Raw genomic sequence first — 13,959 nt, forward strand, 5'->3', positions numbered from 1 at the left:
CACATGCACTCACACAAGCACTCACACAAGCACACAATGTAATTGATTCCATACCTATTGGGTGCCCCCGATTTGCATTGACTTTTAACACTATTGCAAAGATAGAGTGAAGTGGAGAGATAGATAGATAGATAGATAGATAGATAGATAGATAGATAGATAGATAGATAGATAGATAGATAGATAGATAGATAGATAGATAGAGAGAGAGAGAGAGAGAGAGATAGAGAGATAGATAGAGAGATAGGCATAGAAAGAGAGGATAAGCAAAAGAGAGAACAAGGGAGAGAAAGCATCAAATATGATTAAAAATGATATAGAGAAAGTGTTTGAGAGAGAAGAAAAGTGGGAGAGAGAGAGCTCTGAAATTAAAGCAAAAGATAAAGGTGCATTTAACAAACACTAGCAGTGCTAGCAGTGCAGGCTAATAGCCTGATCTACCACACCGCAACAGCAATCATGTCATAGCCGGGCTTTAGCTTAGCCGTAGCATCAACAGCACAAAATATGCAGAGACTCCAGACCATATAGTGTACATTGGAATATACAGAGCCAGAGAAAGTCATGGGGACAGAGATATCTTCGTAACAACAAGGCTCAAGTGCTTTGTATACCACATTGTGATGGGGTTAGTGGAAGAATAATATATTTCAGTGTTGCACAATCATTCATGCTTTTTTACCATGACTTTACACATGGCACAATCAGTTTAGTGCTGTGTTAGTACTCACAGAACACACAGTGTAGCATCAATAGACTAAAGAGCGTAAGAGATCCCAACCTAATGTGGTTGTAGTAAAATCAAGGACAACAATCCACATGGAACACACACACACACACACACTCCCCGACAGGTACTGCCTTCTGTCTTTTCAAACAGAGCTGTTTGATATGTAAATATGGGTATTACACCACGAGAGCAATGCTCCATATTTTCCTAAGGTACATACCAATGACAAACTCCCCACTACCACACTTACCAATGCAATAATACACAGTAATAAATATTCATGGTGCAGAAACAATACAAAAACAACTCTATAGCTGTACAAATCTGTTACTGACATTGCTTTGTGTAAAACAAAGAATTACAAAAATGATTGTTAAAAATTACAATAAAAATTGATTAATATAATAATAGTAATCATTTTTTAAATATAAAACAGAAATAATTCACAGCAAATGATTCCAAAAACATAACATTCATTTATAATACCATTGACCCCACCAGACGTGTCTCACCCATTACATTAAGATGTAAATAATAACCCAGTTTAGCTGCTGGCTGAGACCGTGTGTGTGTGTGTGTGTGTGTGTGTGTGTGTGTGTGTGTGTGTGTGTGTGTGTGTGTGTGTGTGTGTGTGTGTGTGTGTGTGTGTGTGTGTGTGTGTGTGTGTGTGTGTGTGTGTGTGCGTGCGTGCGTGCGTGTGCGTGTGTGTGTGTGTGTGTTTAAATGGCAGGGATCATTTGTGCTGAAATTGCAGCAACATCTTATCTTAAAAACAAAATGGCTAAGCAGACACACACACAAGAGTCGAGACACGACCCTGATTAGCATTGCCGATCCGTTAAGAATGAACTAAAGAAGACAATGAGCTGGGGAACCAGGTAAGACCGACACATGCATGAGCAAGCGCACGCACGCACGCACGCACACACACACACACACACACACACACACACACACACACACACACACACACACACACACACACACACACACACACACACACACACACACACACACACACCCTGCACTCACACACACCCTGCACACACACACACACACACACACACACACACACACACACTGCACACACACACACTGCACACACTCATACAAAACACACAAACACACATGGTGGGTTTCACCTTACACTACATTTCTACGCCCAACGTACCACCGAAATGGGCCTGTCTGGAGTCTATTCCATACCAACATCCAGAAGCCAATCACGAAACCAATATTAAAGGATCAAAGGTCAGATCGAAATGATTGTTGATGAGGATGATCCAGGCCAGACTCATTTCCTAAAACCTGGATATCTAGTCTGATGAGAAGAGATGGACTAAAACAGAGACAGTCACTACCCTGCATTTCTATACAACACACGCACTTGAACACTCAAACACACATATATGAGACAGGCCAGATGAAAACTGTAAAATAATATCTAGAGGAACTGTAATTATGGCCACCTTGAAATCCGCCCTTTAACTCTCTATATTCCCAAGCCTTTCTGCCGTTGTTTACAAGCAGAGTGATTAACAGTCTTGTTTTGTTGCTCGCATCCATCCTACTAGTTCATCCTTTCCCAGGCCTTATTTAGTGCTGCCAGTCAACCACTGAAAGAGAACCCTAATTGAAATAGACAGAAAAACTACACTATAACAAATAATTAGTGCCGTTAAGATGCTTTAAATATACTACTCTTCCTCGGCGAGCCATCATAACCGAGTGTACACTCCTCCGCTGTTATACTGCACAGAGTGAAAAAGAAAGAAAGAAAGACTAAGGGAGAAAGAGGAGGAGAGAGAGAGGTGGGAAAGAAATAGCAGACAGAGTGAGAGAGAGTTAGAGAAATGAGAAGGAAACAAGAGAGTAAGAAAGGAAATAGAGAAATGGAGAAATGGAGAGCGTAAGAATATGCAAGGCTTTGTTTACTGGTGTAAGATGTGGTGGGGAGAGACCACAGTGAGATCAGGAGACATCTGCTAGAGCCACATGAGAGAACTACAGCAGCATTTCTCACAGAGCCCCCAGACACACACCGTGCAAGCGGCACACACACTCCAGATGAGAGCCTCACAACAGAACACACAAACGGAAGCATACACACACACACACACATGGAATGACACACACTATAAAGCTGTAGCCTATATGGGGAAACTGGAACACACATCCTGAAAAGGCATGAACACATATCCCAGAGAAACCGTGGACACACACACTCACACACACACAGACAAAAACACATACATCACAGAATTTGTGTATGCCCTCTTACAGTCATATACACACTGCACAACCGTGTAATTATATAAAAATCTCTAAACCACTCCCTCCAACACGCATTGTTACAAACACACACACACATTGACCCATGTGCCAAACCTTTGTTTCCCTGCATGGTGGGTGGGTTGAGTCCGCAGCATTGCCAGCCAGTGCACCCACCCTGTGCCCCAATTTAGGCCATTGCAAAATGGCCACTAAGTCAAGGTTACCAGTGTCACTTTGCCATTGGGCTATATTTGATTACTGTGGAAAACCAACCTTCCCCCCATCCTCTCTCTGTCAAACTCAATGGATGTGAGGTCAACTGCTGTTCCAAGTTAACCGTTTCCCCTCTGCAGGCTGACACACACACACACACACACACACACACATATGTATCCGTAAAGACACACACACATATTCACACACACCGCTCGAGAGCAGCAGCACTATGATGCATATGTGTCTCTAATTAAGAACTCCAGCCAGCAAGAACAAGGCGATATGAGACAGGGATGAGATAACAATAAATAAATCAAGTCATAAGATGCGTTTTTATTTTATCCTATTCTTCTGGGCTTCCCTGTGATGTTTCACAGTTGTGGTGAGCCGGAATAGACTCCGCCCCTAGCCTATCAGTCCTAGCCAATCAGATGGATCACTTAAACTAGGACCCAATCTGAGCCAATCATGGCAGTGGCATTCACACTGGGTCTCTTAGGACTGCAAATCCTATAGGGAGAGGGAACATTTCTGCCCAATATATGGCCTCTGCAGTACCCCGTCTATGCTTACACACACTACACGACACCCCCCGCCTCCCCAACATAAACACACAAGCCCACAAGGGCTATACATATTCAAACACGTCACTGCATATAATAGTGGTTTGTGACACACTTCAAAACTTAAACATGCGCCCATGCACGGCGAGCCTTATGACGCACACATGTTTCTGCACGTTCACTCAAGTTCACCTACGCCAACAGAGATACTGTATATGAATTTGAAACACAGCTCCTATTGTTTATGTAACGACAACATGTTGTGGGGAACGGTGGTTACCTGGGATGTGTTCCTGCTTGGGGCAGATCCCTCTGGGCAACGAGAAGCGGTCATCATCGGCCCCCGGCGTGGCTTGGACGCCCACCTCCACGGGGCGCGTGCGGAGTGAGGCCAGGAAGGGCGAGGGAGTGAGGGCCAGGCCTGGTGAGGGGGAGGGGGGCTTGTCCAGGCCCCTGGCCAGACAGGGTGGTCCATGACATCTCTTCCTCTTGTGCTCAATGAAGAGCAAGATGTCCCCCAGGGGGAAGGTGGCCTGGCACTGACCACAGGTCAACAGGTCATGCTCCGTCTCCACGGCAACCCGTAGTGTGCCCGTGCCATTCTCTGAACGGTCCGAGCGTTGTGAGCAGCGTTCCGACGAGAGCTCCTCCGAGACGATGGCAGACAGGGGCTCGGCTGTAAGCAGCAACGAAGGAGGGAGGGAGGGAGAAGGGAAATTAGAGGCGTAATGTTCAATTTAGCAGTATCAACAACCGTGCAAAACAACGATCACATGCTTTGACTTGTTCTCTCTCACCATTCTGCCAAAACTAGTAGTAGGCATCAGACTACACCCCCAGTAGTAGTAGTAGCAGTAGTAGTAGTAGTAGCAGTAGTAGTAGTAGTAGCAGTAGTAGTAGTAGTAGTAGAAGTAGCAGAGGAAGTAATGCCTGGGCGGTGTTGCAGAGAAAAGTGTGTGACTAACTTTTGGTGTGACTGGCATTTGACAGACAGCTCCACTTAACAACCTGTCAATTTCATACTATGACCACTTCTACTTTTACATCCATTGAAATTAGCACGACAATGACTAAGAAAGGCATCTAATCAAAGGCAGGCTTTATAATGGATGTGAAATATTATTTTGGGTTGTAGGGTGTGACAAATAAAGCCTTAGTTTGATAGATAACAAATTGGCATAATTGAATAACTGTTTTATAGACTGGTAGTAATCAAACGTGTAGCAGGAAAGAGACAGTTGTATACTTCAAAATCAAAAGGAAAATGTTTAATGCTTTTTCAAATATCGTTTTCAAAAATGTTTTTTTCATATTCAAAACAGTATTTATATGTGCGGAATAATCACATTACAATGTGTGATTGAATAATAGTTCATATAGGATCAAGCTTGTTTCTCTCAATTCATTATGGGGGATATTACAAATGTTTCCAACATATGTGTGTGCAGAAAAGAGGAGCAGCCTGAGTGTTTCGAAATAAAAAAAAACTCTCCTGGACTCTTTGCACGTGTGACTTACAGTTCCTATATAACCACTTTTACAGCCGGAAATCAGCCTTAAGGAACCGTTCAAGTAAATTCCTCGCCGTGGAAGCCGGGATTAACGCTTGACTCGTTTGAAAGTTGCCTTTTGTCACACGGGGAGTGTCAGTCTTGTTATACACGGACAGACGAGCTGTGTAAATGGGAGCTATTTCACCACAAAGGGAGGTTAGACAGGAGTCTACTATTACCACTAAGTAGCCTACTACTGAGCGGCCCGTCGTGTTTGAAATCTGTCGCTCTGAGGTGAGAGTAGCTTTCTTTTTAGCTTCCTAATGGTTAAGCATCTTGACCTTCTTTACTAAGCTGCCAATTTCACATTTTAATGAACTTAAAACCACTGAGAATCAAAAAATAGATTTCAATTTGTAGTGGCTGATGATTGGTAGGGATGTTTGATAAAATAGATAGGATCCTGTGAACTGAGGTTACATTTATTTCCGCCCAACCTAGAGCCAGATAGATAATAGATAGAGGGAGAGAGTGTGTGTATGAGACAGAGAGAGAGAGAGAGAGAGAGAGAGAGAGAGAGAGAGAGAGAGAGAGAGAGAGAGGGCGGAATGTGGGTTGGCTCCCACCGCGCGCAAGGAAATGTCATTTGAACGAGCAATCCTACACGACATCTGCGAGCGAACAGGGACATAGAGATAACATTGCGCGGTTACTACCCTTAATTTAACGTCAGGTCTACCACCAGAACAGCCGAGGTTATACAACAGCCCTAGGCATTAAATTCACTGGATAAAATCTAATGAAAGCAGACTAAGCCCTCACCTTAAACTTGAACTGAGAGTAGATTTTATAGAGTTGCATAACGCATTGTTGGTTTTAATTACAAAGGGATAAACACATATTTGAATTATATTATTTGATTGCATCTTTTTCTGCAGAGGCCTATGCAAAGTATTTAGCACCATATTGTGCCGTCTACATTGAACTGCTTGAAATGGAATTGAAGGAGACGAGAAACCTGGACATATGTACATATTCAAAACATGAACTGAATAATATCACTTCCACGAATACATGTCCGGCTCCTAAACCACTGGGATGCAATCAATATCAGATAAAAACTCAAATATAGTCTGCATCAGAGTAAGCACACTGAGATACATTACATTTTAGGCCTATTCCTATAATGTGTGGGATAAACATGATTTGTCACTAATTCAATTCGGCGTGGCAAATCGATAAAAAGAAGAAGAAAACTGTCGTGGAACAATTATTTTCTAACTGGCTATAAGAAAACCACGCTATGTAAGGCAGTACTACACATTAATTCATGCATTTGAAAGTGATTTCATTCTGCATGATATTAAAACAATGTCATTTCTGCACAGTGTGGGAAAAAAACGGTGTGTGTTGTTTGATGCACAGCCCATAGGAATGAAAGGTGGCAAACATTAGTAACATATCTCTTCTCCCACTTCTGTAAATTCCATTACATTTCAAGGGGTTTGATTAGCCTACCATTAACACTATTGATACCTTCCTTATCGGCACGAAATATGAACAACTAATAGTCATTTTTGTCCTAATACGAAATATGTGCTAAAAAAAACATTCAAACCTTAATTTAAAGCCATCATAGGCCTATATTTTATTCATATGGACAAGTTTTGTGATGATTTTTCACATTAAATAAATCTATTTTTTTTATTGTAAAATATGATATTTTCGACCATTTCAAATAAAATAAAAAGGGTCTGAAGATTTTTTGATGTAGATTTTTGCGTTTAGGTAGTTTAACAAATTCTAGGACTACAGCATGTTGACATTTGTATTGAAATGTGTTCAACTTCCATACCTCTGTAGAAAATAACTGTATTCGAAACTGGAGAGAAAAGAGGAGGGGAAACGTGCCGTATAAAATCCCCTCATGCATTTCCCTGCATTCTAAACATATCCTCAAATATGTAGATTGAGGTGGCGGTGAAATTGATCAGGTTCAAGTTCACGTCCCGTTTCTGATCGTTGTCTGCCTCCTAGCGACGGGATTCCGACACGAACAAAAGCCTGCCGATGCAGCTGGGCAGTATGCCCTGGCTACACTGAAACCCAGAGATATGGCTAAAGCCACTCGACTTCATGCGGAAACCTAATAATGCCACACGATACGATACAATGTTACAACAACGTGGATCTAGGGCATGTTATCGCATATAACACCATCCGAGCGCTACTGAAGGGACGATTGCAGGACAAATACACGGTGTGGCAACAACGGGTATTGGACATGCTACCTTAGTGATCCTCTTGTTACAAACGCATATTTAGCTAACTGCCTGCAGCTTGTAACATTGTAAACATGCTGGTTATGTATGCAAACTAAATCAACCATATCAAAATAAATGTGTGCTAAGCGGAGTTTTCCATATAGACTAGTTAAACGTAAAAATGTATCATTATTCAACACTTTCTTTACATTGTAATTACAGTATAAATAACATTTAATTGTTATTCTTGTTTTGTCTTACCTCAGGGTAATGAACTGCATGATAAACTAAAATAAATACCAATGCTCCAAATTTGGGTTGGTAAAAAGTGGGGAGGAAAATAGGCTATAGAAAAGAAACTGCGTTGGTCCTGTAGCTCTTTACGAAAGCACCCTCTTTTACTAGGCGACTCGAGACAGCATGAAGCATATGCTTCCCGCCACTATATGAGAACACCTTGCAGAATCAATGTAAACACTATAATCCGTTCGATAAGGATATATGGACAAGCAGGGTACAAATAAGCCGTTTTTATATATATATATTTCGAGGAGCTACACGCGCACTCCGTGCTTGTAAACAGTTGGACACGAGATTTTTCCCAAACAAAATCCACTTCCAGGTTTTTGAAAACCTTCCAAAAATAGCACGAGAGGGGAGAAACCTGCCTCGATCCAAGACAGGCACCGGTACAGGATATTCCGGGCGATATTCTACATAGCTCCGCGGAAAGCATGCATTTACCCATTCGCTCCGCGTACCTTAATGTAGCCTATGCACTTTAGTGGCGGAGGCAACGGGGGCACTAAAGCCAGTGCCTGTGAATGTAATGCCATTCTCGCTGCAAACTTATCCGATTTTTCGTAGGGGTGAAAGCTGGATCAAACTTTTCTCTTTCAGCCTGGGTAGAATATGCTATGCGTATTTCACCCGGGGAGATTCTCCCCTCGATTTCACCGTGAAGTCCACTTGACCGCGGGTCCGTGCAGTCCAGTGTCCAAAGTGCCCGTTTGAATCACGCTCCATGTAACCCAGTTTCCGCTTTTCTGAATGGACACAGTATTGGACTGGGTAGAAAGGAGTGTGGTAAAAGTAGAAATTACAATTTAGATGTACTTACGCGAAAAATCCCGTTTGCTTAAGTGCTGGGGTTTGCCTTGCTTGCGGCGAGACATGGTGGCTGGTGGCAGCGTTCAGCTCGGTTCACATCGGGAGAGCCGGGTTAGAAGGGAGACTCCAGAGAAAATATCTTCATCAATGCCTTTGACATCCAAAATAAATTAGAAATAATACAACGATGGCGCAGGGAAGATGGATTGTGGGATCGCCGTCATGGCTTTTTTTAAAAGAGAGCGAGGGAGAGAGATGAAAAAATGGCAAAAGCCCCCCTGAGCTGCAAGTTCAAGTGCGGACGTGACGTTCCTGCGAACTTGAACGTCAGGAGATGGATGGACACAGACATACAAAACATGGGCAGGGCGAAGCGGCAAAGTGGGAGGAGGGAAGGGAAATAACAAAACCAATGGACACTCATTAGGGGCTGGACATGAAAGATAGACCCGGGGAAGCCAATGGACAGAAAGATCAGGGGGCCGGACAAGAGGTACTTGGGGGAGGGAGAGAGTGAGAGAGAGAGAAAGAGATGTCTAATGAAAGCAATGTGCACTGTGTGTGTGTGTGGGGGGGGGGGGGGGGTGGACGAAGTGAAACAGAGCAAGGAAAGCCAGTGGACAGGAGCTCGAAGGGGGCCAGACGTATGCTGCATGCGGGGAGGGAAAGAGAAATAGAGAATGAGAAAGAAAGAGAGAAACACAGAGAGAGAGACATTTAACAGAGGCTGTTGCATTGGTGGACATTGATCAGGGGACTCGAGTCGGGGCTGGAGCTATGTGGTAGAAAGAGAATACATTATTGTAACACTCCTGGTGTGTGTGTGTGTGTGTGTGTGTGTGTGTGTGTGTGTGTGTGTGTGTGTGTGTGTGTGTGTGTGTGTGTGTGTGTGTGTGTGTGTGTGTGTGTGTGTGTGTGTGTGTGTGTGTGTGTGTGTGTGTGTGTGTGTGTGTGTGTGTGTGTGTGTGTGTAAATGCAGAGTGCAAAGTGCAGAATAGGTACATAAGGAGAAAGGGCGAAGCGCCATTGAAACGAACGAAACGGAGCACGTGAATATAGGGTTGCATGAACTGGACAGACAGGTTCTGGCGAGAGGGCAAGGGGATTAAACCTTACGCGCGCGCGCAGGTATAGAGAACCACCCCGGGACATGAAACATAAGAGAGGTGTCCAATACGTCCTATACCGTTCTTTGAATCTTCAGAGTTGAGTTTTGGGTTCAGTGGGCGAGGCGGGTTAGTGGGCACTAGGGTCAAACTTCGAGACCAGACACTTTCTGTGAAATCCAAACTCATTGAAGAACAGACCGTGGGAGTCTTCCCATAAGCACCCATGTAGGCTAATACGTTTCAGATGTGTTTCAGGTTGAACCTGCGGATGGGGGAGGGGGTGTAAATACTCACATAATGGGGTTTGGTAATATAAGACGGGTTAAACACCGCCCGTGCAGACTAAATAACGACACCTAAGAAGACATAACAAATGCGATGACAAGAGTGTGGGGAGGGTGGAGGAGAGGAATGAAGCAGCCTATAGCGAACTATAGCTGAAGTGTGACTAGACAGCGACTGAAGCTTATTGAAGGAGCGAAGCGCCGCAGCGCAGGGCAAGCGTGAGCTGCACACACGGACCGGGGACACGTCCGGGGAAAGGGACAGAGCATTATAGAACGGAGGGAGAGAGAAAAAAGAGAGAGAGAGAGAGAGAGAGAGACGACCTGGAGTGGTGGAGGTGCTACGTTCAACGTCTACGAGAAAAAAATGTATGACCAGTGAGTGAAATATTTTACAGGTTGAGACTAGTTTTTCGTTGCGCGCGGACGAAGCTTCGTGTGCTGTGGTATGGGAGTACTGAAGGTTATGCTTATACAGACTGTTATTACGGGGCGTCAAAGTTCGGGCGCTGAAAAGAGTTTACAGACGTAGCCTAATTCCGCTGTATGAAAGCGATGAACAATCTGATTGATACAAAGCCTAATGCAATGTGATATGTATGGAAGTATGTGGAATATATGGTAATAACAATATAACAGCACGCTAAAGTTGTTTCTTATACAGTTATACAGACCAAAGGCGACTTGATCGAAATAGCCTAATTATTTGTTTCTGACTGATTAAAACATTAATCAGATTAAAACATTAATCAGCATCAGAATGGCGGACGCATTACGCATTTATTTTATTTTCTTTAAAGTTTTTTTTACGCAAAGCAATACGGGCTTACAACCATTCAATACCCAATAAAGTCATTATTTGTGAATATGCCAATTCTACAATTTTCCGATTTGTATACTATTTGACCAGTGATCATTCCAGATGTTCCCTATAGTGCCGAGCGCGCGGAATTGGCTGACTGTTTTATTGGCTGACTTAGAACAATCTCAGTTTTTCAGGTCCACAATTTAAAGAATGTATATATAACTTTAAATACAGTATCATCGTCTTTTTTGAGTCAATTAGGTCCAATTACGCACAATAGGGAGCATGGAAACTCGTGAGATTGTTTTGAAACGACTGCTATTGAAATTGAAATTAAATATCACACAAGTAATAGCAATGGAGACTGTGTTATAAATTACAGTTTTAGAAAGTTGGATACTAAATGCCAGTTTGCCATTTAAACTAACCCATTCTTGGACATTTATCCTAAGGAGTTTAAAAATGGAGATAGTTTTTTATTCAACAAATGTATGGCTGATATTTATTTAGCCTGTCAGGCAGTTTCAATTATCTCAGTCTCCAACGGTATCGTGACATGATTGCCTGATTCAAAAGGTGGGCTAATCATAATGTACTGTAACGACCCTAGGTTTATAAAACGGGTTAAATTGACCTAAATCAAGTGAATGTGTTGCTTGTGTCGCCCCTAAATGTAAGCCTTATAGTTTACTTCAATATGCATGGGATATATAGTCCTACGTATTAATACTGTTGGGACACACTTTTAATTCACTTGATTGGCTCACCTTAAATGTCAATGTGATTTATGATCAGGCTTTACGCACAGGTGCAATGGTAAAAAAAAAAGATTTTACAAGGAAATTCACTTGAACTACAATTGTGTATAGACTACTACTGTTTTCAATGAATAAATGTGGATTTAAAATAGGGAATATAATATAATCGGTGATCATTCAGTAGCCTGTTACTTTATAGTGACAGGCAGCCGCAGCGGCCTCTTGAACTTGATAGGCTTCACTGAAACATTAGCCACACTGAGCAATTACATTGACACTGATTATTTGCATAGTGTGGACCGCCCACCATATTGCGTCGCAATGATTGGAATTCTCATTTGTAGCGACGTTTCCCACAATAGCATTGAACAATGGCATCATAAACGTGTAAACGAGTTCAAAAGATGTCCACGCATATTTGTTAGTTGACCATTTGAATTAATATCGATTCCCCCTAAACTGCCGCTTTACATGCCTACTAGTCTTTCATGGACAAAGCGTTGGTTGGCCAACCTAGGGAGGCTACTGTAGGTATGTATGGCAGCGTGAAAGCTTTTGGCGGGCCCTCGATTTAACACCCCGCAGCCGATTCTCAGGCACAGTGAGCTAACCTCGACCTCTCCATACACCCTACTCCATCTGTTGGCACAAATAATGTTTTTCCTTTTTTCTCCCCCCTACTCTTTCTCCCCTGCTCACTCAAGGCAGACATTGATCAAATCCAATAGAGCGCTACGACTCGTGAGCGAGGGAACCCAGGACGCGAGAATCTCAATGTGCAAATGGTAGCCCGCGCCCGAATTCGTCATAAATCAGTCAGGCGGTGTTAATGCATTGGAGGTATTCATCTAGCACCACACTGCATGGATGCATGGAATGACATGCATCACGTGCACGTGTGTGTGCGAGAGAGATGTTTTAATTGCTGTTTAGGTTTGTGAGCATGCAGACCTTGTTTATTTACAATAGGCCTACCTATTCGTAGACTTGTGTTTCAAGTCAATTCATCAAAAAGAATGGGCTAAATAATGGATGGACTACTGACCAGTTTTTGTCGACCGATCAGAAAGATAAATACAGAACAGTCCCGTGTTGTCTTATAACCCAATGCAAACGATTAATATGTTATAACAAAACAGGTTTTTGTTTTACTATCCTCAAAGGAGAGGGAGAGAGGGTGAAATCTGTGGTCACGTGCATGCTCCACGCACGGGAGCCCGGAGGAAATTGAGTGACTCGGCGCTCGGTTACATTTCAATATATGGAAATGACCTGGGGCTCGCGCAATAATTCAGCGCTCAATACGAACCACCAATTCTCTGTGTGCCTATTTATGCTTCACTATACCCATTTCCCACACTTCTGCTGGACCATTCCATCGCTTCTGTGGTATGAACGATCTGTCTCTAAACGTTGATGTTATGACATCGCAGGGCACATCTAAAAAGCACATTTAGGCTAATGAGTACAAATAAAGCGCGAAAAGTGCGTGTTTATGGTGGGTCTTTACGCACACAGGGCTCCATTGAGCGCGTTTGGGGACGTAGGCCACGCGCCGTCAGATGGAGAGGAGAAGATATTCTGGCTGGGTTACCCCGGGTGACTATTTCGACCTAAATGCACCTCTGTCAAGCCTAGCTCTACTAGGATCTCCCCCTTTTCTGGCTCTCTCAGCATTGCCCTCTCCCAGTAAAGATAATGGAAGTTTCTTTTTAGAAATCAGAGAGAAACCCAGGGAATTAGCTCAAAATCCTTGGTAAATAGAGCCTTGCCTTTTCGGGGGAATTTCAAGCTTTACTGGTCCAGGCATTATCCCCAGCTTTACACTTCATATTAATGGCTAGATTTCACAATGTGGCATTATAACACTGAGTGATGGGCGCGCATGCTGCCCATGCTTCGGCAGGTATTAGATCAAATCTGAAGGATTATGCAGCTATAGGCCAAATGATCACCCTGAGCTTCCCTTCGCTCTCCCTGTGTGTGTGTCTGAGCCCATATAGGCCTACACTAGGACAATAATTCGAGTCAAATTCGTAAGAAACATCCGTGAGTACCATCACACACACATCACACACACAGGCGCGAAGCTCATCAAATTAATTACATGACTCGGGCGTTAATGGAAACGGACAGGTTTCCTCTACCGCAAACGCCCGTCTCCCTCGGACGGGCTGCAGATACCACCCAGCAATCTGCATCAATCTCGGGGTAATGCATGACCATGTTTATTGCTGTAGTAGTTAAGTCGTTGTTAATTTTACACTAAACGCTTGTTATGATGATGAATGGGGAGGCCGAGATGGTCCACATGGGACGCCAACCATTTATCTGTTGAGCGGAGGCCTGCCTG

At 43.2% G+C, this 13,959-nt stretch overlaps 1 protein-coding gene across 1 annotated transcript in view; it reads right to left on the minus strand.

The window, feature by feature from the left end:
- The window catches only part of bcl11aa (BCL11 transcription factor A a), a 64,843-nt gene extending 55,813 nt beyond the window's left edge, over positions 1–9,030 (minus strand). The window contains exons 1-2 of the mRNA XM_052498563.1: positions 8,661–9,030; positions 4,064–4,459 (exon numbers count right to left, since the gene is read on the minus strand). Coding sequence (XP_052354523.1) covers positions 4,064–4,459; positions 8,661–8,715 — 451 coding nt within the window. The 5' untranslated portion in view covers positions 8,716–9,030. The remainder of the gene's footprint in view (positions 1–4,063; positions 4,460–8,660) is intronic.
- Positions 9,031–13,959: the final 4,929 nt, after the last annotated feature.

This window comes from Oncorhynchus keta, chromosome 36, assembly GCF_023373465.1.
Source record: "Oncorhynchus keta strain PuntledgeMale-10-30-2019 chromosome 36, Oket_V2, whole genome shotgun sequence".
Taxonomy (NCBI): Eukaryota; Metazoa; Chordata; class Actinopteri; order Salmoniformes; family Salmonidae; genus Oncorhynchus; species Oncorhynchus keta.